Below are 27,033 nucleotides of genomic sequence, written 5' to 3'. Positions count from 1 at the left end.
TTGTCTCAGTTCGGCTTTCAGAGCTCTGTGTCGTGGCTCTGAAGAATTGGTGCTGTTTCCGGTCCCTTCCTGTGTTTGAATTCGAGCCCAGGCCAATGAGAGCACTTTCAGAGCCAAGTGCCTCTTTCTATCGCAAGTGTAGAATTATTTGTGTTTGTGTAAGGTGATCAACGTTAAATATTTGCGTTTGGGAAGGAAATCAAATGTATCTATTTCTGTCGCGTTTCTGTGCATACAGAAAACAAAGGCAACTTTGGCTGTTTATGATCCCATTTGCTTTCTGGCCGTTTTCCATGGAAAATCTCCGCTCGTTTCTTTCTTTTGCATGTTTCCCCTTCTGGCACCTCTATAAAACTGCTCTCCATGTGACCGCCTCTGCCTATTCCACTTTCTCGCCTATTCAGGAGAAGAAAGCCTCTGAATGGGCTGCATTTGGACAACTGTCCCACATTCTGCGTGACTGCCAGCTGCTCCCTCACACAGCGGGGCCTGAGCGGGACCCTGCAGCCTCGGCCCCTTGCTGTGCCCCAGCGCGCGGAGGGGATGGGACGGGCTCTGCGGCCGAGCGGCCCTTCCCCCGTTCCTAAGCAGTCCCCCGTTGCTCACGTGGGGCCCCGGGCACCGGGGCTGATGGCTGCGGAGCACTTGGCCAGGCCCTGCGCGAAGCTCGGCCTCGCGGGGCTCCTAAAGGCTCGAGGTCTTAATTGCTCCTTAATTGGGAACGCTTTTCCGGCCCAAGCATGCCGCAGCACGGTCCCGCGGCGCCCCGAGCCGCTGGCTGCCCGCCCGCCTCCCGCAGGGCCTCCCCGCAGCGCGGCGGGGCCGGGCCTGGCGCTAGGCCGCGCGGTGTCCTAGCAACCGCGCCCCGCCCCCACGCCGCCCCTTTCCCTCTCTCTGCCGCGCCGCGCCGTGACGTCACCACGCGGACGCCTCCCATTGGCTCCCCTCCGTTACGTCGGGGGCGGAGCCCGGGGGTGACACGTCGGACGGCGGCGCCGCGAGCGGGTAGCGGGAGCCGCCCCCGCCGCTCCCGTCCGTCCCGTCCGCTCCCGGAGCCGCGCGGCCATGCGGCTGTCGCTGGTGCTGTCGGTGCTGCGGCCCGCCGGCCCGGTGGCCATCGGCGTGTCTCTGGGCTTCACGCTCAGTCTGCTCAGCGTCACCTGGGTGGAGGAGCCTTGCGGGTCGCCGCCGCGCCCCGCCGCCCGCCCGCCGCCCTCCGACGGCTCTCCGGGAGGCCCCCCGGCCGGGGCGCTGCACAACGGCAACGCGGCGCGCAGGCCTAACGCCGTGCCCGGCGGGCTGGGCGCCGACAGCTGGGAGCCGCGCGTCGTGCCCTACCGGCCGCCCAGCCCCGGCAGGGCCGCCAAGAAGGCCGTCAGGTGCGGGGCGGGGGCGGCGGGTGCGGGGCGAGGCTCGGCGGGTGCGAGCGGAGGGGCCGGGCGGGGCGGCCGCCTCCCGCCTGCCTTCCCCGGGCTGTGCTGCCCTTTGCTCGCTGCCCCGTGGGCTGCTGCAGGGCGTCTTCCTGCTGTTTCTTTTCCTCCTGACCTCCTGTCCCTGTTGCTCCGTCCCAGCCCTGCCTGCCCTGCCGCTCCACCCCCCCCCCCCCCCCCCCTCCGACACCCTGGTGTCCCCAGCCCTCGCCCCACCGATGGCTCGGAGCGAGCTCGAACTCTGAAAGGCCCTCCTTGTCCCCTGACGGGAGGTGGGCGGGCGGGCGGGGGGAGCCGTGGGGCTGAATGGGGCCAGTGTGTGAGCGTGGGAGCCACGGGGGGGTCGCTTCCTGCCTGGGGGCCGGCTGGAAGGATTCAACCTGGAAAGCATTGTGAGAGCGGCAGCTGGGGGCGGCTGTGGGATGGGGATTTTGCCCCCATGGTTCCAGCAGCTGGGTTCTGGCTGCGCTCACACGCGGCCCAGCGCTGGCACTGTGGGCTCAGGTTCTGTCCCTCCTGCAGGACTCGCTACATCAGCACGGAGCTGGGAATGCGGCAGCGGCTCTTCGTGGGTGTGCTGACCTCCAAGAGCACGCTGGGCACATTGGCGGTGGCCGTGAACCGCACGCTGGCGCACCGCCTGGAGCGCCTGGTGTACTTCACGGGCACACGGGGCCGCAAGGTGCCCCACGGCATGACGGTGGTGACCCACGGTGATGAGCGGCCTATCTGGAACATGTACCAGACCATCCGGTACCTGCTGGAGCACTGCGTCAATGACTTCGACTGGTTCTTCCTGGTGCAGGATGACACCTACACTGAGGCGTACCGCATCAACCGCCTGGTGGCCCACCTCAGCATTGACACCCATCTCTACTTGGGCCGCCCCGAGGAGTTCATTGGTGGGGACACCGAGGGACTCTACTGCTCTGGAGGCTTTGGGTACCTGCTGTCCCGCAGCCTCCTCCTGCGCCTGCAGCAGCACCTGGAGTCTTGCCGCAATGACATCCTCAGCTCCCGGCCTGACGAGTGGCTGGGACGCTGCATCATTGATCACACGGCAGTAAGCTGCACCGAGGAGCATGAGGTAGGTCCTGCAGCAGAGCTGACACAGAGCAGAGCTCCTGGCAGTGTCTCCCCATGGATTGCCAGGGCCACAGGACCGGCTCTTGTGCTCTGTTTTCCTTGAAGCCTCCTGTGCTTTTATGCAGTGGGGTGGAGTTGTGGGTCTGGGTCAGCTCTAACCCATCTCTTACTCATACAGGGCCTACATTACCAGTATTTTGAGCTGGGGAAGAATGTAGATCCTGAGCAGGAGACTGACCTCCATTTCCAGAGTGCATTCACTGTCCACCCTGTGCTGGATCCTGTCCAGATGTACCGATTGCATAAGTACTTTGCACAAGTGGAGCTGGAGAGGACATACCAGGAGATTCAGCAGCTCCAGGTGAGAGCTGGCTTGGCTGGGTGGGATCTGGGCTATTCTGCTGTCACTTTCCAGTCAGGGTCACCTTTGTGCCCTCATGTGGGGGCCTTCAGACCTGCAGTCATTCTGAGGTAGGATCAGCTGTTTGTAGTGTGACCTGGCAGGTGTACCTGCACCCGTCTGGGCTCTGACTCCTCTGCTTCTCCCCTTGCAGCTCGAGATCCAGAATGCCAGCAGCCTGTCTGCAGACGGGGACCACATTGCCATGTGGCCTGTCGGCATCCCTCCTCCATTCCAGCCCAAAACTCGCTTCGAGGTGCTGCGCTGGGACTACTTCACAGAGGATCAGGTCTATGCCTGCGTGGATGGCTCCCCCAAGTGTGAGTTGCAGGGTGCAGACCTAGCTGACGTGGCTGATGTGGTGGCCACAGCCATGGAGGAGCTGAATCGAAAGTACCAGCCAGTGCTGCACGTCCACAAGCAGCAGCTAGTGAATGGCTACCGGCGCTTTGACCCCACACGTGGCATGGAGTACACGCTGGACCTGCAGGTGGAGGTTGTCACACAGAAGGGTCACAGCCGCTCTGTCACCAAGCGCGTGCACCTGGTGCGGCCCCTCAGCGAGGTGGAGATCATCCCCATGCCCTATGTGACGGAGGCCAGCCGTATCAACGTCATCTTGCCACTCACTGCCCACGAGCGGGACCATGCTGCGCACTTCCTGGAAGCCTACGCGGCAGCTGCCTTCGAGAGCAGCGAGAACGCAGTGCTCACCTTCCTATTCATCTACGATCCATTCGAGGCCCAGCAGGTGACCCAGAATGATATCTTTGCCCCTGTGAAGGCCCAGATCACAGAGTATGAACGCAAGTATGCTGAGGTGAAGATCCCGTGGATCAGCGTTAAGACAGATGCTCCCTCCCAAATCAAGGTCATGGACATCATCTCCAAGAAGCATCCTGTGGACACGTTGTTCTTTGTGGCCGGTGTGGGCACAGAGGTCACCATTGACTTCCTGAACCGCTGCCGTATGAACACCATCAACAACTGGCAGGTCTTCTTCCCCATCCACTTCCAGGGCTACAACCCTGCCGTCGCCTACCACAACCAGGCACCGCCTGCCACGCTGGACCTCCTGCGAGACGCAGGACGCTTCGACCGTGATGTCTTCCATGAGGCCTGCTTCTACAATGCTGACTACATGGCAGCACGCACCCGCATGGCGGGTGATGTGCAGGAGAATGAGGACATCCTGGAGACCCTGGACATCTACGATATGTTCATCAAGTACTCCAACCTTCATGTCTTCCGGGCTGTGGAGCCCGCCCTGCTGCAGCACTACCGGCACCAGGCCTGCAACCCGCGGCTTAGTGAGGAGATCTACCACCGCTGTGTGCAGAGCAGTCTGGAGGGTGTTGGGTCCCGCTCCCAGCTGGCCATGGTACTCTTTGAGCAGGAGCAGGGGAACAGCACCTGAACCTGGGGCGCAGAGGTGCTGGCCCTGCCTGGCTCACCATCCACCCTACCTGATCTGCTGCCCTGAATCTGTCTTCCTCCTTCCAGCACGGCGGTCACTACTGCTGCCAATGCTGCCTAAGCAGAGCTGCCTGCCAGCCTGGGCTGGTCCCGGGGCAGCTGCAGTGCTGCATAGTATGGGGTGAAGCTGGGCAGTAGCTGCCGAGCTGCGTGCTGGGATCCCAGCTCCTCACCCCAGCACTGCCTGCTGCCACCTTGCTCACTGCTGGCCCAGTGGGGAGGAGGCCCTCGCTTTGTCCCATGAACCGCTCCACACTGAGTCCCTGTGGCAGAGTTGTGACTGCTGTGAGGGACCAGCTGGGGCTGGGGCAGATCCCACTCTTCCTTGTTTGCCCCCCATGATGCAGGGCTGTGCCTGGTGCTCATTCAACTCCCTTGGCCAGGTCCTCAAGGCACCCTGTGACAAAAGGGAGCATCAGCCCTGTGCTGTGGGCAGGGTTATGTCCTTGTGTTGCTGCAGCCTGGAGCAGCGGGGTGGGCCCCTAACAAAGCAATAATGAGGTTGGATTTAGCATATGTCACGTGGCAAGGAAATAGAAGCTTGAGCCTTCCAGGCTGCCAGCAGGTAAGCTGTAGCCCTGGGGCTTTGGGAAGTGCTGGAGGGCTCCTGCTGTGTTTCCATACTGTGAGCTGCTCCCCATGGGAACCCTGACCCGGGCCGCCTTGGCCTTCGCAGTATCGATAGGACGCCGGAGGTCACAGCCCTCCGACAAGAGCCGTCCCTGCCTCGGGGCTGTGGCCTATAGGCCATGCTGACCCCTGAGTTCCCCCTGGCTCTGCTTGCCTGGGTTGGGGGGAAATGTGGTATCCAACATTCCCATCCCTCCCTAGACTGCTGGGCTCCAGGGGAGGTTCGGCTACGCATCTCCTAAGGAGAAAGCGACTGAGGGAGCTGCTCCGTGCTCCTGGTTTGTATTTAATAGTGGGGAGAGGAGGGGGGGGATGTTTACACTAATAAAAGAGAGATGAACGAGTGCCTCTGCCTGGTTCTTGCCCAGGGATATTGCTTGTGTGAGGTGTGTGAGTACTGTATTCCCTCCACTGTAGGATGAGGGCTGACTTACTTCAGCACTGGGTGACCGGCTGCTCCCTGTATCTGGGCTGGGAGCTGTAAGGTGATAGCCATGGCTTTGCTTTCCTCCCAGAGCAGTGCCTTGGTGTCCCTGGTGCTCAAAATTCTTGCTCCTCCTGACTGTGTCAGCTCTGCTGGGGCCGAACTGGGGTGCTGATGAAGTTGTGGTGTCAGCATCAGGCCTTCTCTCTCTGAGTTGCTTCTATCCTTTATTGATTCCCCAAAGCGCTCCAATAGCTTGTAGAGCAGAGAGCAGGGCTGCCTGAGGCACCTGGCCACACTTAGTGCAGCAGTAGCACTTTCTGGGGCAGCTGCTTTCGGCAATTGGTCATGAAATTCCTGCATCAAAGAAGAAATCCCCAAGGAAATCCGCTAAACCTACTTACTTTTAGTGAACGAGTGCTCTGCACACCCCTGGAGCCCCCAAGGCTCTATAGCAATTCTTTCCCAAAGAAACCTATCTCAGCCGTACAGGTGTTCCTGCTCTGCTCCTTGGATTCACACTGTAGGGACACATGTGTGTAAATGCACGGCTGTTACAGTTTGGATGCTAACAATCAGCAGGCTCTGAATATTGCTATTTTTGATCTTCCCCGAGCACATCCTTAATTCCCCTTAAATTTGAATCTGGGACAGAAGGGAGCGAGGCCAGTGCAGGTGCGTTACAGATACATTCATTCTGAGAGGAGCCCAGTTTGATCAGCCGACAGAACATCCTATGTAAATGCGGCAAGCTGGCATCAGGTGAAGCTGGCTGAAAAAACAAACCCTGAGCTGTCACTGAGCTGTGACGATTGAGCAAACAGAGCCTTTTGCAATTGCCCATTCATGTATGAGTGGCGCATTTGTGTACTGTACTTTTGCATGCAATTGCAGAGAGAGCAACACACAGGGCAGGAGAACACACTTCTCTGTTGCTCACAGCTTTCCTCCAGGGGATTTTCTGAAGGTGTTGCTGCCTCACCACAGCCTTCCAAAAAGGCACTACATGCTCCCAGCACGTGGCTGCTGGGCACTATATTAGTACAGGGTGTGGAGAACTGGGAGCACTTTGAACCTTGGCAGAGTGCAGGCAAGGAGCAGCCACAGGGGCCAGCAACGCCTGTGGGAGAGGCAGTGGGTGGTGGGAATGTGGCAGGGGGTGGTGTCCGGGTGGTAAGCTCTGGGCCTGCCTTGTGCCCTTTAGGGTGCAACAGATTTAAAAGAGAGGAGTGCTGATGACAGCAAGTACAATAGCTTTACTGGAAATCTGTGCACACTCAAAGCTGCTGAAGGGCTCCCATTGTCGCCAGCAGCTGGGCAGGAGCACCAAGTGTGGGAATCAGCCCCGTGCCAGCCTTCACTCCTGCTCCTCCAGGATCAGCCTGATTTTCTCGCAGAACTCATCAATGGCACCAAACTCCCTTTCCAGCATGGCTGTGGCTGCATGGATTCTCCCCGCCAGCTCCAATTGTGCACCACGGTGCAGGTGTGCTGAGTCCTTGGTAATGAAGAAGATGTCCAGGACCAGGCAGAGGCCAAGCAGGACACAGGAGGCCGTCCCAGCAAGACCGGTGGCATTGCTGGTCCCTGCCAGCACTGTGCTGACTCTGAGAGCGCTGCTGCCATTGAAGACGCTGCGCCCAAGCCCCACCACCATCTGAAACACCCTCAGGATGACATCCAGGCTCTCCTCCTGCCCCAGGGCCTCCAGCAGCCTCCGCGCCCTCTCCACAGCCTCCTGGCAGCCCGTGAACACCTGTGCCTGTGCCGCAAACTTCTCCAGCAGCATCTCAGCCTCACCCTTCCTCACCAGGCAGCCCACGCTGCTGCTGATGGTGGCAACAGCACTGGTGATGATCCCAGCTGTGGTGACACCAAAACCCACGGCCGCCAACAGCAGTGCATTACCCAGTGCAGCAGGAGCCAGCAGCAGCCCGGCTATGGCTGCCACCCCCCCTGCCACACTCACCACCCCACCGGTGATGTTGGCCACCAGCACGGCCCGCTGGCACTGGCCCAGGGCCTCTGCCACTCTTCGCATGTCCCACAGGCATCTCCGCATGGCATCTCGGGTGGGCAGCAGGGCCAGCTGCACCACGTCCCCGATGGTGCTGGTAGCCGTGCTGAGCAGGACAGGGGGCTGTTAGCTCTGGGGATGTGGCTGTGAAGCCTTTCCCACCCACCGCCCCAATCCTGGGCCACGCTCACCTCTGGGGCCCGCAGGCCAGCCCATTCCAGGGCAGTGCATTCTCGCAGACTGAGTTACGTGCCGTCTCCCCGCAGCAGGCATAGCAGCCACCCTGATAGGGCTGCCGGTGCCTCAGCACAATCTCGAACTCATACTCGATGCTGTTGGCATTGAGCAGCGCCTTCCGCAGGGTCTCGGAGAGGGGCATGTGCCCGTCTGTGCAGATGGCCGTGCCGCCGCCACCCGCCCTGAAGCTGGCCGTGGCATAAGTGATGTCGTGCAGGCCCAGGAAGTGCGAGGCCTCGTGGATCAGCGTGCCGGGCTGCGAGTCCTTCTGCAGCTCACTGGGCGCCTGCCAGAAGAGCGGGCACAGGTAGATGGTGCGGTCCCATGCATTCTTCTTGACGTAGGCATAGGAGCCGGCCTTGCGTGGGTTCTTGAGGAAGGCTGCCTGCTGGAGCTGTGCAATGAGTCTCTGCAGCAGCTGCTCGGTCAGCATGGCATAACGCTCCACCCAGCCTTCTCCTCCCTCCCCCGTCAGCACCACCACATCCTTCAGGTTCTTCATCAGCAGGCAGTCCTTGTGTAGTGCATCCTCCAGCACCTCCAGTGCCACGCACTGCGCCCGCCGGGCAATGCTGCACTCCTCCTCGCTCAGCTCCTCTGACACGTCCTCACAGCGGGACAGCACACAGCACCAGCTGCCCGTCACCACCTTGGTGTGGATCAGGGTGGCTTTGTGCTGGGACATCCTGCGGGGCAGCGGGGCAGGGCACCTCCCTGTGCTGCAGATGGCCTGGAGCATGGAGACTCCCCCTTTACCCTCACCCTCCAGCCCAGCTCTCAGCTTCCAGCCCTCACCCTCCACCTCCCACCTCCAGGTTCCACCAATGCCCGGGAGTCCCACCAACCTGACCCGTGCAGTGCCCCAGCTGGGGGATGGTTGGTGGAGAAGCAGCGGCCAGCAGCGTGGCGTGAGGGCAGTGGCACAGCAGGCAGCAGTGACACGCTGATAGGAACTGTGTCTGGTGCTGATAAGACGCCTGGGATCCAGTGGTCATCAGCATTGCTGCTGGGGCACCCCAACACCGAGTGACTATTGGGGAGCCCTGGCCATGCGTTGGGGTAGAGGGTGCAGTGATAGCATGGGGAGCACTTGCTGTAGTCCCCAACCCTCAGTTCTGCCCTTTCTGGTTCCCCTATGGGCTCTTGGCAGCTCCTGGGGTAGGGAGAGCACAGCCCTCCCCCCAGCGGTGCCTGCATGAGGCCGATAGAGCCCAGCTGAGTGCTGCCCTGCCCACTGTGCTCCAGCCCAGCCCAGACAATTTGGGTGCTGGCACACACAACTCCTCATTTTGGGGATGACAGGGCAGCGACATTGACCTCCCCCCACCTCTGTACCCCCCAGTCATGCAGACAGCTCTAGACCTACTTGTGCCTCTTTATTAGGGAGCTTTTGTACATTTATAAAACAATGACGCACACCTCCAATGGTCCCCTCCCACCGTGGTGCCCATGCCCACCCCTTCCAGGGCTTGCTCCTATTGGAAGGGAGGGGGCCACAGCCTGCACACAGCACTGGGTGCCCTCCTGCCCACGTGGCACCGTGGAGATGCTGCTGCTTGTGCCCAGATGATGGTGCAGGAGGAGGTGGTGGGCATGGGGGATGGGGGCACTCCCTGGGGCTGGGGACCTACACCATACATGCCACAGCCCCATGGGCACCAGGACCCTCCAGGTGCACACTGTGCATGCCCTACTTAGGGGCTGTTTTTGCATGCCCCTGTGTAGGAATGTTGGGTACCCACAATGTTTGCACCATTGGAAAAAACAGTTCCAAGTGTGGGTGTATTTGCAGGGACACCGGGCCATGCAGATGCCCTGGTCCCTGTACCCTATGTCCCATGCCCCACACATAGGACTCCTCCTGCAACTATGGCTTTGGCCACGGCATGGCTGTGCCCACTCAGGTCTCCGGGTACTGGGGACAGGGACCAGTCCCAGCCAGCCTCCCCCTGAGATCACCAATTCCTGCCATGGGGATTCTCTGCCACATGTGCGTCTTGAGGGGGGCTTTGTTAGCCCGCCCCCCCCCCTCCTGAGATATTTTGGGGCTGTTTGCCCTGCGCTGGTGTCTGCTACAGTGGAGGGGGAGGCAATGTCCTATGGGAATTGAGGTGCCAGGGGTCCTGCTGAGGCCCTGCCACCCCCTGGCAGCAGGAGGACTGGGTGCAGGGCACCCTCCTATCTGTATACAGTCTGGGGGAGGCACAGTGGGTGCTTGGCACCTGGGGGGAGGAAGGTGGCAGGGATACGTGCATGGTGCAGAAGAGCTGCAACAGTTGGGTAGCAAGGACAGGTGCCTCAACACTGCCTGGGCATGCCAGGGAACTGCACCTGGGACAATCTGCTTTGGGCAATACATGGGATGTGGGGGAATGGGAGGAGAGAATTTGGGGCAGACAGTCATTTTGCAGGGCTAACACAGGAGTGTGGGAAGTCACAGTGCAGGGGTCTAGCTGGGAGTAGCAGTGGGGAGGGAACCTCAGCCCTGGCAGGCTATGTGGGACTGGGGCAAGGTGGGGAGATGTCTGGGGGGTGTCACAGTGGTGGTGGTGCCGGGGCCAGATGGGTGGCAGGGTGGTGCCATGCAGGTGAAACTGCAGGTGGGTGTCCTCCAGCCCTGCCTAACCTGCAGCAGGATGGCGACATTCTCTGGGAGGGGATGAGTGGTCCTGGGGGGACAGTGTAGGGCAGAGACCCCCCTCAGGAGAGGTCAGTGGGAAGGGTTTTGGAGGGGTTTGCAGGAAATCCAGCTCACCCCTTGCACGTGCTGCCTTGCGGGGGGCCCCCTGCTCCCCCAATCCCTCCTAGTGTGCCTGTCCTTGCCCCTTGCTGGTCTGCTTCTGCAGGCAGCCAAGGGTGTGAGGCCACTTCTGCTGCTGGCTGGTGGGGCAGCCCCCCAACTCTGTGTGCTTGAGACAGGGCAAGCGGAGGGGCTGGACAAAGGGGCTGGGGGCAGCAACAGTGCCGGTCCCAGGGCCACAATCCCTCTCCATGAGGATGGGGCTGCAAGGGATGGGGAACCCCAGCTGGAACCCCCTGACCCCAGCTGGCCTAGCAGGCGAAGTCCTCGAAGACGCCCTGGTGAGGGTAGTGGTGACGGTGGTGGTGGTTGGGCAGGATGCCCGCATTGTAGGTGCCCTCCACGTGCCGGCCCAGTGTCTCACAGGGGCTCTGCAGGGATGGCAGCGTCAGTGGGGATCCTGCCTGTCCCCATTAATTCCCCCATTTCAGCCTGGCTCAGCAGCCTGAGGCCATCAAGCTCCCTGGCTCCTGGGAGTGATGTCCCTTTCCCATGAAGCTGCTCATGTCCCCAGTACCTGGTCTTTGAGCTCCTCCAGCCCCAGCGTGGCAATGCTCCCCGAGGGCTTCTTCAGAGGTGGCTTGGAGCGCCGCAGGACACGACTCACCCTGTCGCGGATCACCTGGGGGCAGAAGGGGGTCAGCCTTGGGGCACCCACAGACCCTATGGGAGCAACCCAGTCTGCATGGGCCTGCCTCACGGTCACTGCTGGCCCAGGGACATGAGGTGATGCTGGGTACAGCATCTCTGCCTGCATCCATCTGAGGGATGCCAGGAGACCCATCCTCCTCCCACCGCCTCCTGCTGGGAGTTCCCTAGTTTGGGAGCTGTAGGTAGACGGCCCTCTGGGGTGGCATGGCACTTCTCCCCAGAGAGTCTCGCCCCTGCTTGGCACCATGCTCCTCTGAGGACTCAGAGCACCTCATAAATGTAGTCCAGGATCTCCAGGATGGTAAGGATGCTAGCGCCGATGAACAGGCCCATCTGCCCCCCGATGTCCCCTGGGGAGGAAGAGAGAGAACTGGTCACCAGCAGCTGCTGCACAGCCTGAGCAAAGCCATTGGGGTTGAGGCCAGACAGCAGTGCCAGGGCAGCAGGATGGAGGGGGACAGCATGGTGTCAGGGCTGCAGGATGGCACGGGACAGCATGGTGATGGGATCAGGGACTGCAGGATGGAGGGAGCAGGTGTGTGCAGGATGAGGGATGGCCAGCCATGAAGTGGGTCCTGAGGAAAGGCTGGGGAGTCACCGAGAAGCCCAGCAAGGTCGTAGGCTTTCTTCTGCTCAATGGCCTCATAGTTGAGTGCCTCGAAGAAGATGTCCAGCACCAGGAAGTTCTCCCTGTGGGGACACCATGGCTGTCACCAGCCCACCTACCACCACTGAGCCCAGACTCCCCTGGGCCCCTCTCCAACCCACCCCTTAGAGCTTCCTGGTGTGTTATTTAGGCTGGATTTATAGGACACCGGTTATGGTGGGGAAGGGACATGTCCTGGACTGGGTGGGACTGTGGGGTGGGGACATGCAGGCAGGGAGGACACCAGGGAGGACATCACAACCACCTTGGAGAGAGGTGGGGGACTGCATGTACCAAGACCTGGCCTACACAAACTGCCAGGAGCAGGGTGGGGGTATCCCAGATTCCTAGAATCCCTTGTCCCCACAAGCCTCTGAGAGTCACCCCAGTCCCCCTCCTGCCCGCAGCAGCTCACCGAATGTAGGTCTCATTCTTGTTGTACTTTCGGGCTAGGTAGCGTGCCGAGCCCTTGTTGGGGATGCGCACCATGGAGATCTCCTTGCCGTAGCGGGTCAGGTTGCATGGTGTGGGGCAGCTGCAGCGCTCCTGGCTGTCCTCCACTGCTGCATCTGGAGGCGTGCAATGCTGGGCACAGCTGCACCCCCTGATCTCCCCCGGCTCACCTAATCTCCTGCCCACCCCCAAACCTACCCAGCGTGTGGTCAGCACACTCGATGTACACATTGGGAGAGCAGATGGACTCATTGCCTGTGGAGAAGCAGCGGGTCAGGGGTTGGGAATCTGATCCCCCTCTTCTATGCTCACTCCCCTAAAGATGTGGGGCAGACTGGGAAGGGGCTAAGGGTTGCAGAGAGATGGGGTGAGCCTTGGGTGCAGGATGGGAAAGGAGTGACCCTTGGCTGCAGTGGCCATTGGGTGCAGGCTGGAAGAGGCAGCCCTGGGAAGGAGGAGGAGGGTGTTGGGGAGCTCCCCACCAGCAGGCACACCCCTCACCTGGCATGTGGACCATGCGGCAGTGGCAGCTCCGCACCACAGCCTCCTTCTCACACTGCAGGCGGCAGGCAGCAATGCTGTAGGTATCGTAGCCAGGCAGTGTCTGCTCTCCCTGCACACTGGCCCGGCAGTTCCCCCATGGCTGCGGCAGGTAGGTGAGCTGCCAGGATGAAAGGATACCATTGCAGCGACAAATGCTGCTGGGTGCTGGGGGGGCTTCCCTGGGGGCTGTGGGGCATCATGCACCACCCAGCAGAAGTTGGAGTTTCATGGGGAGAAGTGGCATCTCCACGAATGGCACTGCCCAGCTGCCCTCCCACTTGGCTCCACACCAGCTCAGCCTCATACCAGCCCTCTGAGCCATACTTACCCGCTGTTCCTGGCAGGACACGAACGTCTGGAAGCCGGGCGAGACACCGAAGCCCAGCTGATGGATGTAGGGCGGCTCATCCTGGCTGTGGATCTGGACACGGATGCCAGCTTCGAAAGATGTCTCATCTGTGGGAGATGGAAAGGGAGAGCGGGCAGCCAGCCCTGTCCCAGGGCTGCATGCCTGCCCACAGCACAACCCTCAGCCGCACCCCTGTACAACCCAGCACCCCCAGTGTCCGGCTCACCCGCAGCCCCACTCACTGGTCTCCCTCCAGATGGGCAGGTATTCCTCCTGCTGGATGTCCAGCATGATCTCCAGCCCGTTGCCCATGCCACCCTGGCGGGTCACTCGAGGGTTCCTCCGGTCCCCATTGAAGGTGTAGCACTTGCCGTAACGTGTATAGACCTGAAGATGGAGATGGAGAGGGATGGTGAAGAGCCTTCTGCAAGCAGGGTAACATCCATTGCCCTCTTTATAGGATGCATCAGTCCCTTGGATGCAGGCTGGTGTGAGGCAGGGACTCACAGGGGTGAAGTGCTGCGGGCCACAGCGCTCGCCCTGGAAGCGACACTCCACCAGCATGTCTTCTATCTGATGGCTCAAGCGGTGGAAAAAGCTCTGCATGGTGCGCTCGGAGCGACGGGGTGGCAGGAAGCGTGAGTAGTTGGCAAGGCGTGTGAGCCAGCGGCGCTGCTCATCCCCCAGCATGGCCAGCAGCTCAGGCACCAGCGAGCGGTCCTCCCGAGAGAGCCCCAACCACTGCCCCACTGAGTACAGGTCGGGCTTGGTGAGATGCAGGAAGCGTGCCCGGTTCGGGTTGCAGAGAGTGACAGCCGGGAAGCGGAGCTGGGGCACTCTGGCCAGGCGTGCCCGCGTGTGCACGGGGTGCGAGAGCAAGTGGTGCAGGCGGTCGGTGGCCCCAGTGGCCAGCAGCCCTGCAGAGGCCAAGAAGGCCAGGCCCCAGAGCAGGCGGCGCAGGCGGGACTGTGGCCGTGTGCCCATGTAGTGCAGCCCTGGGATGCGGGTGGCACGCAGGAAGCCATCCTGTGCCGGTGCCAGGGCTTCTCCATCCGGGCAGCAGGATAGGGGCAGCGGCATGGCTGTGGTCAGGACAGATCCTGCGTGCCCACCCTACAGCCCCGCTCACCGTCTCTCTCTCGGGAGCCTTTTGCTCGGCACCTTCCCACAGCCGAATGTGGCAGGCGCCTTCCTGAGCTGTGACGGGCGAGGGGAGGGAGAGGAGGGGGCTGGTGCCGACGCACGCCTTCCCCAACCTCGATTTGGGAATGGAAAATTCCTCCCCAAGTCGGGCTGGGGGTTGGGGTAACACGGTGCTACCCCAGGCTGGGTGTCCCAGGACAGGGGCACGGGGATGCCACGTCCAGCTCCTCGCCCAGAGAAGCTGCAGCCCAGCGCACCCCTCCCCGCTCTCTGGCCCAGGGTCCTGCACGCACCGCCAGGGGCGCCCAGCCGATGTGGGGCAAAGCGGCTGTGGGGCTGGGAGCCCCTGCCCTGAGCTGGCTGCACGCTGCCAGGCCTGAGGGGACCATCACCGTGTGTGGCCCCACTCCCCACCGCGGTCCCCGGCTCCCCCGGCGCCCCATCGCCCTCCGTCCCCGTGGGGCTGCGTCGTGGGCCCGGTGCTGCGTGGGAGCCCTCCCGAGCCCGGCGGGCGCTTTGAAGTGACGGCTGCGGCGGTGATCAGAGCGCGGTGGCGGCGGGGGGAGGCACGCCGGCTGTCGGCAGGGCCCCGACAGCTCGTCAGGCCGCTTCAAAGCGCTCCCCGCAGCCTCCGCTCTCCCGGCAGCCCGCACCGGGGCCCGCGGGGCCGGGATCCGCCAGGGGGCAGCAGGGCGCCGCGCCAGGCCGGGCCCCGCCGGCTCAAGGCTGGGCACGGCCCGGCCCGGAGCAGGCCCGGAGCAGGGCGGGGGCAGGCCTCGGCCAGGCTTTGGGCGAGCTCCGAGGCCGGGCCGCGCCGGGCCGGGAGTAAGGACCTTGTCCCAGCCCCACAGGCAGCAGTGGAGAGCAGCCTGCCCCATGGCACGTGAGGCCTCTGCCAAGCGCAGCGCTGCCTTGGGTCCTCTGTGCTATAGGCTCCCTGCCCTTGGCACCTTCGGGACAGCCTGGAGCCTCACCCCAGCCCAGGGGAGCTGCCCGCGTGTGCCCCCGCTCCTGGGACTCGTGCCAGTGCCTCCGTGTGGGGCTGCCAGAGCTCGACTCCTTGCTGAGATTGATTGCGGCTCTGAGTGCTGGAGGCTGCCGGCCCGATAGCATCAGCCCTGCACACACCAGGGCAGCTTTTATATTAGTTTTCGTTAAACGGAGGATGAGCTTCCCCAGCTAGAGGAAATGTCATTTCTCTGAGTGCTTCCATCTCGTGTCAGCTCAGACATCTGCGAACAGCATCACCATTACCCTGCAGCAGGGTGAGGGATGCGGCAGGACGCAGAGGCAGGGCACATGGGGACAGGTGACCCCAGGGACACAGACGGGGCTGGGCAGAGCAGAAAAGACCTGGACGTGGCAGTGGCTTCATCCCCCGTCCACTGCAGCCACAGGCAGGCAGGCACAGCCACTGGTGCGGAGGGCAGGCAGGGGTGCCCACAGCTCACAGCTGAGTTACTCACTTGTCGGCTGCTGGGGTGCTGAGGACAGCTGTGAAATCTCGCTGGCGAGAGCACAGCACAGTCCTGAAGGGCTTTGGCTTTCCAGCATGACAAACCCAATTAGATAACAGGGAGTGCGAGAGGAGGAGAAGGAGGAGGAGGAGAGGAAGGAGAGAGGAGAAGGGAAGATGATTTTCTCCCCGCAGCTGACCCAGAAAAGTGCCTCGCGGGGTGGAACGCATGTGTTCTGCTGGGACGTGGCCCCCTGGCCACCCTGTTCCTCTCAGAGGGCACCCATGGGTGCTGCAGGCCTCAGGGCTGGGAGCAGGGCTCCCGTATCACCTCATGGTCTGCCTGCTCAGCTGCCACACACAGGCATCCCCACGTAGGGGAGACCCCATTAGGGAGGTAATTTCTCAACACGATTCCTCATTTCCCTGCTCTCTGCCGTGGAGACACTTTGACCTTGACAGAAATAGCTGCTGGCGCCGCAGCAGGCAGATCCCAGCCAGAGATCGCTGCCACTCAGGGGCTGAAGCTTCCTTCTCCCACCCCAGGCAGTGCTGGGACCTCCACATCCTCATCCCACCCCAAAGAGTTCCCTGTCCTGCTCCCCTGGTGCTGGGCAGCCTGTGGATGCCGGCCCTCAACATCCTCACCCCAGCCCACTTGCTAGCACTGAAGTTTCCTCTGACAGGGGAGCACAAGGGTTGGCCCCACACATCCCCAAACCCCCCTATCCCCGCCATGACAAGCCCATTGTGTCTGCCTCCAGCTGATCCCAGCTCACACAGGTATTTCTGCAGCTTACACGGCTCCCCATGGTATTTAGCCTCTGGAAGACGACATTAAACATTGCAAGCAGCGACAAATCCTGATTGCTCTGCAGAGACAAGAGGCCGCACTAAGCTTCCAGCCAAATGTTTGCATGTGAGGAAAATGAGCTGCAGCATGTGTGGTACGGGCAGGTCCTGCTCCTGCATCCCAGGACATACAGCCCTGTCTTGTGTCCCTGCTGGAACATATAGCTGTAGGACACGGGCACCCGCTGGACCCAGAGATCACCAGGGCACCATGGGTTGGGGACAGAAGACCGGAGTGCTGCTGCCCTGGGAATGGAGGGGTTGGTGATCAGGGGTTGGCCATCCAGGGGTGTCCTCTAGATGATGTGGGCAGAGCTGGGGTGATGCCATCTCCTTAGATGCTGCCTCCCACTCTGCTATTGCCCCCCTGAAACACTGCAGCACCAGCCCTACTGGAGCCCCTCACCAGCCCCCCCCACTGCCCAGAGCCCTCAGTTGTGTCCCCAGCATCCCACCCCTTGCACAGAGCTGACAGTTCCCGCCTGGGTGCCCAGAGAGGGAAACCGTAGCGCTGACGCCAGCATTGCAACTGCCCAGGATATGAGATCTGCTTGGATTCAGCAATTTCAACTCATTTCAAGCCCGATTCTGCAGCAATTTTCTGAGCCAGTGGGATGTTTTTGCCTTTGCAAACGTCCCCTCTCATGCATGGTCGCACCATTTCCCTTCCCCGCTCTCTGGAGGGATGGGGACCAGTGCCAACTTGGCTTTATCCCAGCTTCAGCACCGGTGCAATTGTCTCCTATACTTGCAGCCCTCTGCAATGTGCCCCTTCCCGTGCAGGGCTGATGCTGGCAGCAGGGATGGCTCCTGCTGGATTCAGCCCTACTTGGGGAAGGGACTGACACCTCCATTGGGCTCTGAGACACAGTGCTGGGACAGCAGAGTAGCACTGGCTCCAAGCAGGGTACACCAGCACCAAGCTGGGCTCTGCAAAGGGATGCTCTGGAGCATCCTCCACAGCATTCCAAATTGCATCAGATGTCCCTGAAACAAGGGCACATCCTGGAGGGGCCGGGACCCCTCCTGCTACCTCCTCACACAGATGTGCTGCTCTGCGCAGGGCCAGCTGAGCCAATGCAAAGACGTGGGAGTTGGGGCTGGTGCAGCCCCGCTGGTGCCAAGTGGGCTCGTGGCCGGAATACCAAGTGCTCAGCTGTGCTGTCAGCTGGCAGAGCTGCTGGGGCACCCGCACTTGTGTGGAGCCCTTCCCACAAACCACCGCCCCAAGGGGCCACACCACCGGTGCCAGGGTGGATGCGACACTGAGGCTAGGGGCTGGGACCTGTGGTCCTCAGTGCCAGCACACAGCTGCCTTCATCAGTGCAATGAGTGCCATCTCAGTGTTGTTCTTTCCCTCCTTCCCCTCGTGTGGGGGGAGGAGGGTAGGGGGGTTCAGCGGTCAGTCCCAGCTCCTCACTGATCTCCTCATTTCCAACCTAAATTTATTCATGGCCAGTTTGTACCATTTGTTCTCACGCCAGCATTGTCCCTCAGCTCAAATAGCTCTCTTCCCTCCCTTGTGTTTACTCCCTTGATGTATTTATAAACAGCAATCCCATCCCCTCGCAGCCTTTCTCCTGCCAGCCCACACGTGCCAATTGCTCCCATTTCCTCTCCTAATTCAGGCTGTGCTTGCCTACACAGCCCGCTGCCCCGCACAGCATCTGCTCCAGCTCCCGCAGCTCTCTGCCCAGCAGCCACACTTCTCCTGCAAGGCTATGCAGAACCTTGAACATGCCCTCTGCATCCCACAGCAGCTGTGGGGCAGCATCCCACCGGGGCTGGACCACTGCCCTGGCCACAGGGCAGGCAATAGCTGGTGGAGCTAAGCTGCTCCCTGCAGATCTCCCAGCTGCTCTGCAGCTGCTTGTGCATTCGTGCCATTTGCTTGCACTGAGCACTTTAAAGCTGACACAGAGAGGGTCACCTGGGTGGTTTGAAGGATCCAATGCAAAGGGAATTGCTGAAGATGAAGAGCTGGGGCTGCTGACAGATGATGGGGGATGGTGTCCAGTGCAGAACAGGGATGCAGAGGGGCAAGGACATGAGCTGGGGGGCTCAGCTCATCCTGGTGGCAGCCAGTAAATCTCTCTAAGACACTGAGCACATGGTTGAGTGCTGAGCTGTAGGTTCTGCCCCATGGCACTGCCACATGGCTCTGTACAGGAGGCTGCTGTGGACTGAGCCAGAGGCACCACGGAGCCAGAGGGACTGGGAAAGGTGAACAGCAGGAGGGAGTGCTTCTTGGCATGGGTTTGGCCCGTACCAAGCAGTGCTCCTGCCACCTCTGTACACCCCCCCAGAACTCCCCTGCTAGCTCCGCATCCTCAGACCCCCCCGCACACTGGGCATGCAGCCCCCAGGCACGCAATGCACATCATGCTCCAGAAAATCGCTGTGATGGGCTGCAGCCCAGCCTCGCTCTGCTGCAGACTGAACAAAACACACGCACAGAGCAATAACTGTGGTTTTGGGTATTGGGCTCCAAATGGCGGAGACAGTGCCATGTGCTGCGCGGTGCAGGCGCAGCACGGCTGTGCCACTTGGCTGAAGGACCGGAGGATGGTCCCCACCTTGTGGTCTTGTGTCCAGACGCAGTGCTGAGCCCATCCATCCCGCATGCTGTAAGAAGCAGGGACATCAGGAATTCCCCGAGGTGGGGTACGCAGAGTCCCTGGGGCCAGACACAGATCGGTCTCTGCTCTCTGCGTGCTGTCACTCTGCAATACATCAGTGCCCAGCATGGTGCTGGCAGCAGCAGCCCCAGGGACTGCATCCCTTTGGAGGCAGATGTGCAGCAGCGCTGTGCCCGTCCCCAAAGGGTTAACAAGCAATTTCCTTTGCTGACAGCTCGGAGACTGTTCACTATCGACTGCGGGAGAATAAGAGGGGAGAAGCAGCGAGATAAAAAGGCAGCAGAGCTGGCACCGCCTGCTTAATCCCAGCGTTTAATCTGCTGGGGCAGCGCAGGCAGCCTTATCTCGCCGTCCTTCTGCTGCTCCATCTCATTACCGTTCCCACGGCTGCGCGGCCGCACCGCCAGTAAATGCGGGCGCTGAGCCGGCGTGCACAGCCCGGGGCAGCAGCTCCTGCCAGCCCGCCTCGCCGTCCCCGCACCGCCTGGCACCGCGGATGGCACCGCAGCTGGCACTGTCCCCTGCCCAGCCGGAGGAGGGCATGGGCAGGGGGTGCGCTGACACCGCCACACATTCCTTGCTCTTTGTCACTGCGCATGGCACAGCCTCAGCTACGTGCGTGCAGCCCTGATTCCACGCTATCTGCCCATCCCACTGGGCATACCGTGGCTGGCATCGTGGGGCCGCCCCACTGCTGCCCCACTGCCTCCCTGCAGGTGTTGGCAAAAGCACGGTCCCTCCAGCCATGGCAGTTTTCTGTGAATCCGCGGCACTGCCGCCACGCAGATGAAGCCTCCGTGCTCGCCTGGCTGTCACGGGGGTTATCCTGTTGCCTGCGGATGGGTTTACACTGATAAGATTTATTGTCAACCCAGCTGGGACGCTGCCAGAGCCTCGCTGCCTGCTCCTCTTGCTGAGTGATGGCATGGCTATACCACCGGCCTGAGGACAAGCCCAGCCCAGAGCAAGCACACCAGCAGGCGAGGCAGGATGCTGCTCCCCAAACTGGGCCAGATGCATCAGGCTGTCAGCCTGCCCGGCTGGAAGTGCTGTGCTGGCTCCTGGGCAGTGGCGCGTGCTGCTCCAGCAGGGTCCCGGTGAGCCGTGCCCCAACACTGGCAGCCCATCTGTGCTGCTGGAGATGTGCTGATGGGGCTGGCAGCTCAGCTCCTGTCACAGCCTGGTGGCTTTGCAGCTCTCTGGTGTGCTGGGACTATATGCAGGAGGAAAGTGGGGTGAAGCCCCCATCCTGCAGCTGGCCCTCAGCACTGTGTCGGAGCTGATGCCTCATGCATGGGCAGGATATCCAAAAAAAGGGAACACAGCCCCAGAGTGCCCCCCTCAAGTCCCATCGCCTGCCCCCACACCACGCTCCCCAGCACTGATTTCCCTGGGGCTGGCAGGGATTGACCTGAGCCACCTGGTGAGGCTGTACTGAGGCTGAACCGAAATAAATCCATGAACAGAAGGAGAGAAGCAAACTGCAACCATCTCCCCTGTCCCCAGAGTCACCGCATGAGTCCTGTATGGCTCCGATTACACCACTCCACGCCAGCCCCTGTCTCCCCACTGACTCCCTGCTCCTGGGGCTTCACTCACTGCACCAACAGTCAGACAGGGTTGGAGGAAGCAAGGCATAAACAAACAGACTGAGCCCCCGCTGCACCCTCATCCCCAGAGCCAGCACGGAGGTCAAAGGGATAGCAGGGGCCAGTGCCAACTGCCAGCACATCCGGACAGGAGTGAAGTGGGGTGATCACAGCCCAGCAGTAAAGGGCTCGTTAATAGCTGAGCCCTTTTAGTAGAGATTAGGGAGCTGCACGGCTTTGATCTTTGATTGCCAATTTGCATCTTGAAGGCACTGGGACCTCATCCAGTCTCAGCGCAACCCTTTGTGGTTATCTCGTGGCTAATGGATTTGTTCTTAATGCTGGAGCGTGCAGGCTAAAGGCTGATTAAACCCTCTCCGTGGCGCTAAATCAATGGAACAAACATGATAGGGGATGGCTCTCCCCAGCCTGTGTGCTCCTGGGTGTGGGGATGGTTGGTTGGGGCACCCCTCCTTGGGGCCAGGAGCTCAGGTGACAACCAGCCCCCCCCCCCCCCCCAGAGAAGCTGCACAGGGAGGGAACCTGGCTGCAGGCTCCAGCATTGCAAAGGATGTTCCAAGTGATGCCCACCTGGGGAAGCTGAGCTGCTGGGAGCCCCGGGATGGAAGCTGAGATGGACATGGACCATGGAGTGCCTGAGATGGACAGGACCAGGATTTTGGGAACTGGGGAGGGGGCTGCAAGTGGAGTCTGACCGCTCAGAGTGCAGGCTTCTGCTGGACTGTGGCACACTGTGATTCCCATCTACAAACTTTGCTATTGAATAATCTGCCCCCTGCTAATATTTGCTAGTGGAGGACATAACGTGGCCACAGAAGTTAGTAGCACTGGCATTTCCATCCATGCAGGCTGGTGGCAGCAAGGCAGCTGGGCAGAACGCAGTGCCATGCAGCACCAGTGTGCCCTGCCTATGCTGCCCTGTCCCACTCATGCCAACTCGGTGTCCCTTTCCTGCCTGCCCCAGTGTGTGCACAGCTGTCCCCTGATGGGTGAGGCACAGAGCGATGCTTAGATCCACCTGCTGGAGGAGAAGCCCAGAGTGTTATCAGCCTGGGAAGTTAATTAAGGTCATGTCAGACGATAAGGAAACAAGATGTCAGAGCGGCAGCAGTGCAGGGGGTCAGAGCCTGAAAAACTCCTCCTGAAAAGCAACTGCACTGAGATCTGCCAGGCACCATGGATGGAGCAGCCATCACTGCCATGAGCAGCGGGGCTCCAAGGATGCCATAATTCACTGACAGCTTGGGCAAGCTCACCTGCATGGGGCAGGATGAAGTGGGGTGGGGCTGGATGGAATGGCATGGGATGGGGTGGGATGGGATCGCAAGATATGGCATGGGGTGGGGCTGCAAGGAGCTTGGCTGTTCTACACTGTGCCAAGGCTGGTGTAGAAGGGAGAGATGCTGAGCAGCCCTGGTTTTCCTGTCATATCCTTGCACAGCAGTATGGTGCTGGCAGGTCAGGAAATGCCTGCGAACTTCTGCCCATAATTAACACATGTAATTGCAGAGCTCTGTGATGAGCAGGACCTCAGCACTGGGCATGCTGGCTTCACCACTCCTGCCTCCTCCATCCGCCTCCTGTGGGCTGGGCAAAGGGAGCTGGGCAGCACGGGGCAGTGGGGGCATAGCAGGGCCACAGCTGCCTGGGGACATGGGGACAGGCACAGAGGACACTCTGCTGGCTCAGCCCCTTTCCTCTGCAGCCACAGTGGTGGCTGAGCAGCCAGGACATAATTACTACTTGCATCAATCTCAGCTTTGCATATATCCTCGCTCCCCATGCTGACCTGGAGGCTGCTGCTCCCTGCCCTGCCGGGGGCTGCAGCAGATGCCTCCTGCACAGAGGTGGCCTGGGGACAGCCCCACGCCTGGGGTCACCCCTGGCACTGAGGCATTGCAGGCAGATGGAGACGCTTCCCCACTCCTCTGGGGCTGTGGCTCCGTGTGGTCCCCTCCCTCCTCGGGCTGTGATGAAATAGCACAGATTGCAGCCCTGGAGTGCCCACCTCTGTGCACCCAGGACGGCTTCTTGCATGTCCCCCCACTCCGTGCCCATTACCCAACTCAGGAAGGGTCCCAGAGGACCCTGCTGAACTGCAGCAGGTGGAAGGGATGGGTTGGCAGCATGTAGGAGGCGAGGGCACTGCATGGGGATGTGCAGGGTGCAAAGCTACCATGCTGTGGGAGTGTCAGGAGGAATGAGTGCAGCAGAGCACAGAGCCTGACATCATGACAGCCGCTCCTGGCTCAGTGTCACTGTGGGGCTGGTTTGGCCGTGGGGTCTGGCTGGACATGGGAGGGGACATGGACACGTCCTGGCCCCAGGGACAGCTGCCAGCCCTCTGCAGTGGCTGTCACCAACGTGCAGCACCCATGTCTGACCACAGCACCCATAGCACCCACATCATCCCATCCTAGGGGGCATGGCAGACCTCAGCACCACACATGCCTGCAAGTGGGGCGGGGGGACATGGTCTGATTGCAGCAGACAGCAATCAGAGCCATTCAGCCCTCCAGTGCGATGGGCACCAGGAATTAAACTGCTAATGAGCTGCAGGCTGGAGGGCCAGCAGCATGTGATTAATCAGAGGCTCTGGCTGATGAGCTTGGTGCTGACTTTCCCCTCCCACCCCACAGCCCTGGCCCCATATATCCCCTGGGCTCACAGCCTCTGCTTTGCTGCCCTCCCCTTTCCTTCTGTGCTTGTGCTCCTGGCTTTGCAATCAAGAAGGCAACCTTTTGTTCTGCTGGAGTAAAACCTGTTGACTCTATCTAAGCTGAACCGGCACTTAATGGCCCTTCAGCACCCAGCACGCATCTGCTCCCAGACAGGGCAGTGGCAAGCTCAAGGTGCCCATGCAAGGACCTTCCCCACCCATGCCCAGAGCCTGAGGACTGGCCAGGTAGGCAGCAACGTCTCTCAGGACGCAGACCCCAGATGCATCCGCTCAGCCTCTTGCTCCTCTCCTTGCTGCCGGCTACACGAGGCAGCAGCACGAGGAGGCGCTGGGCAGTGCCCTGCCTGCAGCCACTGCTGGCGCAGCACACTGGGGGCACGGATCAACGCACACAGGGAAGGTTTTGCAGTGTAAGCAGGGGATGGCCTCGGACATCAGCCCGCAGCAGTGTGCAGGGAGCTGCAAGAAAGCAGCTTGAACCCTGGTCGGTTTTCCTCTCCTTCCCAGCCCTTGTGGGGTTTCACACCTTCCTGTCCTGGCTGAGCATGGCCGGGTGATGCTGGGGAGAGAGCTGCCCCTTCTCCCTGGCTGCACTTCCACCGAGGGAAAAAAGGGCAGTGATCAGCATGGAGCAGGTTCGAAAGCTGCATGTTCTCCCCTATTGCACAATTAATCATGAGAAGTTTTCCTTCCTTTCGTGCATGAAATGAAATTTGGCAGGGCGCTCTGACCACGGGGACGTGCTGCTTGCTCGCCGGTGAAAAACCCGGCCACATCTGGCATAGAGATAACCCCACACCATCCCCTTCTGTGCAGCTGCCATGCACGGAGCATCCTCAGCCCCACAGTGTGCACAGGGAGGAAATGCAGTGCCCTGGGGAGCCCCATATTCCTGCTGTGCGGCCCCTTTCCATGCAGCGGTGACAATGCTGTCACCTCCACCTTCTCCTGCTCCCAGGTCCCTTGCGGTGCCCATCTCCTGTTCCCACCCAACTGTGTCGCAGCCTCAGCACACTCTTTGCAGGCTCCGAGCAAGCCCAAGCCTCCTCAGCAGCGCTCCAGCTATTTGTTATTGGAAAAAGGGGGAAATACGGTTTTCGACAATTATTGTTTTTTCCACCTGACTGGCTGCAAACTTGTTAATTTTTTTTCTTTAATGTGTGAACAGTGTCGACGGCAGCTGCATGTGAAATGACTCGACGCCCTATCTGCGGGTCCCTGGCTGGCTTTCAGCACTCACACCGCAAACATTGCCTTCTATAAATAAAGGCCTATATCTCATCAATGGCAGAACAGCGGCGCTTTATATAGTCGTCTTACATAAAACCGTCTCTCTTTATGGGCTCCAAACCATTGGCATCACTTAGCGCATCTCTGTAAACCTTCTGTTCCCTCCTCCGAGGGAGCCCCAGCACAGCCACACGGGACTCCACGCGTGCCCCAGCCCCAGGGGACAGCAGTGTTCCCAACCCTGCACACGGGACAGGCCACGTGGCACATCCCCGGGGAGCCACACTAGGTGCGGGCGTCGTGGCCGCTGGCTCCCCCCGTATCGGAGACAGGCTTATTAAGTGTGCGATATTAAATTAGCCAGATAAGAGTGTAAGAGCTTTTAAAGTCAATTCATTAAATATAATTATGAAGAGAGCTTTTTTATGCTCCCGGTGATCCGATCTCAATCAGGGAGACGGTGGGAAAGCCGCCGGCTCCTCCAGCATCTCCGCTCCCCCGCTGTGTTGCCCCCGCGCCCTACTCCCCCCCGTCCCATGGGCACCCACCGCCCTCGCTGCCGTCCCACCGCCCCAGCACCCCATCCCCACGCTGCCACCAGGCCTGGAGCCACCTTGCTCGTGTTCCCTGCAGGGGCACCCAACATCCCACGGTTCCTGAAGTGCTGCTGTGATGAGGGCTGCAGTGACACCCCCATGTCCTGTGAGCTCCTTGCTGTCATGCCACAGTACCCCACATCCCCACCACCCCACATCTGCCAGCCCCATTGCTGCACTCTGAGACCTGGACACACGGGCACATGGGTATCTGGGCACATGGTTGCCTCGTGCCTGGGTACGTGTGGGCCAGGAGTTCTCCCTAGGCTAGGGTCTCTCACACAATGCCATGGCAGGGGTTTGGGGGAGCAGCTACCCACTGCTGGGAGCTGCCGGACTGACATTTATTTTTAGACGTGAATTGTATAAATTAGCATTTCTCAGTGGATTAAGCAGCAGGAATTGTGTAAAATTAAATGGCAACGAATTGCATTCAAGTCCCCCGGTTTCTGGCACAAGCAGCGCCTCGAGCTGTGCCTGGGTGGCTCATGTGTAACAGCAGCAGGGCTGCTCTGGACAGCAGCACGGGGAGCCACAGAGACATGGGAATGGGGACGCACCAGCACAGCACAGCACAGCACGGCCTGCTGGGGCAAAATGGGATGGGCAAGTGCCCCGGTGGCTGAGCAGCACCACATCGGGCAGAGGACTGAAACCAGTGCAAAAACTGGCTGAAAATGTGATGTTTAAGGAGTGTGGTTCTGGCTCTGTCCGCTATGCAGCACGGGGAATGGGGCACATCCAAGCGAGGGATGTGCAGGAAAAGGCTTCTCCCAGGGCTGCTGACAGCCTGTGCATGGGGCCCAGCTGGCAGCAGGCTGCAGGGGAGCTCGCTGCGGCTCAGTGCTGTCCCCGCCGCCCCGGGGAGATTTACAGCCCAGCCCGGCTTTATTGCACGGAAGATGCTTACGCTGGGGATTTTTCTCCCCATAGTTTCTTAATTTGCTATCCCATAAAGAACGAGGATTTGTGACGTTAAATAGGGGAAGATCATTTACCACTCACGGCTCTTACTTAAAGGATCCGCACGAGTTATTTATCGTGCAAGCGGCAGCGCCGGGGGGCACGCTCCAACCGCAGCGGGTAGGCTGCCCAGTGCCACCACGGCTGTCATGCGTGTGGCCATTGTGTGCAGAAGGGAGGGTGGCCACCAACACCCTGTGAACGCAGCTCTGGGGGCTGCAAGGAAAACTTCCCTTCCTTGCATTCCTTGGGGCTGCAGCTGCTGCTTTGGGCACTGGATGCCCTGCAGTGGGGACAGAGAGATCGGTGACTTCTGAAAGGGATGTGATGACCCAGGGCTGGGCTGAGAGTGCTCTGTTCCAGGGCACAGCTGGTGGGCACAGCAGCTCCTAACTCACACGCAGCAGCCAGGACCCATTGGTGCTGGTATGCTGCTGGTGCTGTGCTTCGGTCACCCCCAGGAAGAAGCACAAGGGATGGGTTTGGCTCAGGGAGCTGGAGCAGCAGCTCCCACTGCAAATGGCGTGCTGCCTCGGCAGGTCCCCCTGGCAAGGCTTTGGGATGTGGCATGCAGCAGAGGGACCTCCCAAGCCCATGCCCTGCATCTTCTGCCCCAAGATTTTCCCTTTGCTTCAGGTGTGTCAGGAAAGCAGCCAGTGAGAGGTGATAGGGATGCCCCCTTTCTGCTGGCAGCCCCCGATGCCTTGAGCTCAGGGTTCCTG

General features: G+C 60.7%; 3 protein-coding genes across 5 annotated transcripts in view; 1 reads left to right on the top strand and 2 right to left on the bottom strand.

The window, feature by feature from the left end:
- The first annotated feature begins 971 nt into the window (after positions 1 to 971).
- CHPF (chondroitin polymerizing factor) lies at positions 972 to 5,373 on the top strand. Its single transcript, XM_031599582.2, has 4 exons — positions 972 to 1,379; positions 1,953 to 2,517; positions 2,695 to 2,877; positions 3,071 to 5,373. Exons 1-4 carry the CDS (start codon positions 1,066 to 1,068, stop codon positions 4,331 to 4,333), a joined length of 2,325 nt encoding a protein of 774 aa, XP_031455442.2. The 5' UTR covers positions 972 to 1,065; the 3' UTR covers positions 4,334 to 5,373.
- Positions 5,374 to 5,978: 605 nt separating this feature from the next.
- On the bottom strand, positions 5,979 to 9,020 carry LOC116232943 (uncharacterized). Its single transcript, XM_090143825.1, has 3 exons — positions 8,546 to 9,020; positions 7,655 to 8,430; positions 5,979 to 7,569 (listed from the first exon to the last, which is right to left on the bottom strand). The coding sequence occupies exons 1-3, from the start codon at positions 8,699 to 8,701 to the stop codon at positions 6,804 to 6,806; spliced, it is 1,698 nt and encodes a 565-aa protein (XP_089999951.1). The 5' UTR covers positions 8,702 to 9,020; the 3' UTR covers positions 5,979 to 6,803.
- A 37-nt stretch (positions 9,021 to 9,057) lies between these two features.
- The window catches only part of ASIC4 (acid sensing ion channel subunit family member 4), a 39,429-nt gene continuing 21,453 nt past the window's right edge, over positions 9,058 to 27,033 (bottom strand). For 2 of the 3 annotated variants that reach the window (XM_090143826.1, XM_031599585.2), the window contains exons 2-10: positions 13,385 to 13,529; positions 13,122 to 13,249; positions 12,752 to 12,911; positions 12,449 to 12,505; positions 12,213 to 12,366; positions 11,750 to 11,841; positions 11,422 to 11,501; positions 11,018 to 11,122; positions 9,058 to 10,871 (exon numbers count right to left, since the gene is read on the bottom strand). In XM_090143826.1, the coding sequence (XP_089999952.1) occupies positions 10,752 to 10,871; positions 11,018 to 11,122; positions 11,422 to 11,501; positions 11,750 to 11,841; positions 12,213 to 12,366; positions 12,449 to 12,505; positions 12,752 to 12,911; positions 13,122 to 13,249; positions 13,385 to 13,529 (1,041 nt within the window). In that variant the 3' untranslated portion in view covers positions 9,058 to 10,751. Of the gene's footprint in view, positions 10,872 to 11,017; positions 11,123 to 11,421; positions 11,502 to 11,749; positions 11,842 to 12,212; positions 12,367 to 12,448; positions 12,506 to 12,751; positions 12,912 to 13,121; positions 13,250 to 13,384; positions 13,530 to 13,649; positions 14,892 to 27,033 lie in introns of those variants that run through there. The other variant, XM_031599584.2, reaches the window with a different exon arrangement.

This window comes from Phasianus colchicus, chromosome 7 (genome assembly GCF_987193195.1).
Source record: "Phasianus colchicus chromosome 7, bPhaCol1.hap1.1, whole genome shotgun sequence".
NCBI classification, from domain to species: Eukaryota; Metazoa; Chordata; class Aves; order Galliformes; family Phasianidae; genus Phasianus; species Phasianus colchicus.
The sequence above is the reverse complement of the archived record's forward strand: the minus strand, read 5'-3'. Positions and strand labels throughout refer to the sequence as shown.

Coding starts and splice junctions, on each gene's coding strand:
- CHPF (XM_031599582.2), top strand. CDS start 1,066: ATGCGGCTGTCGCTGGTGCTGTCGGTGCTGCGGCCCGCCGGCCCGGTG. Junction 1,380..1,952: donor GCCGCCAAGAAGGCCGTCAG/GTGCGGGGCGGG, acceptor TCCCTCCTGCAG/GACTCGCTACATCAGCACGG. Junction 2,878..3,070: donor AGGAGATTCAGCAGCTCCAG/GTGAGAGCTGGC, acceptor CTCCCCTTGCAG/CTCGAGATCCAGAATGCCAG.
- LOC116232943 (XM_090143825.1), bottom strand. CDS start 8,701: ATGCTGATGACCACTGGATCCCAGGCGTCTTATCAGCACCAGACACAG. Junction 8,431..8,545: donor TGGGGCACTGCACGGGTCAG/GTTGGTGGGACT, acceptor TCCATGCTCCAG/GCCATCTGCAGCACAGGGAG. Junction 7,570..7,654: donor CTGGCCTGCGGGCCCCAGAG/GTGAGCGTGGCC, acceptor TGTCCTGCTCAG/CACGGCTACCAGCACCATCG.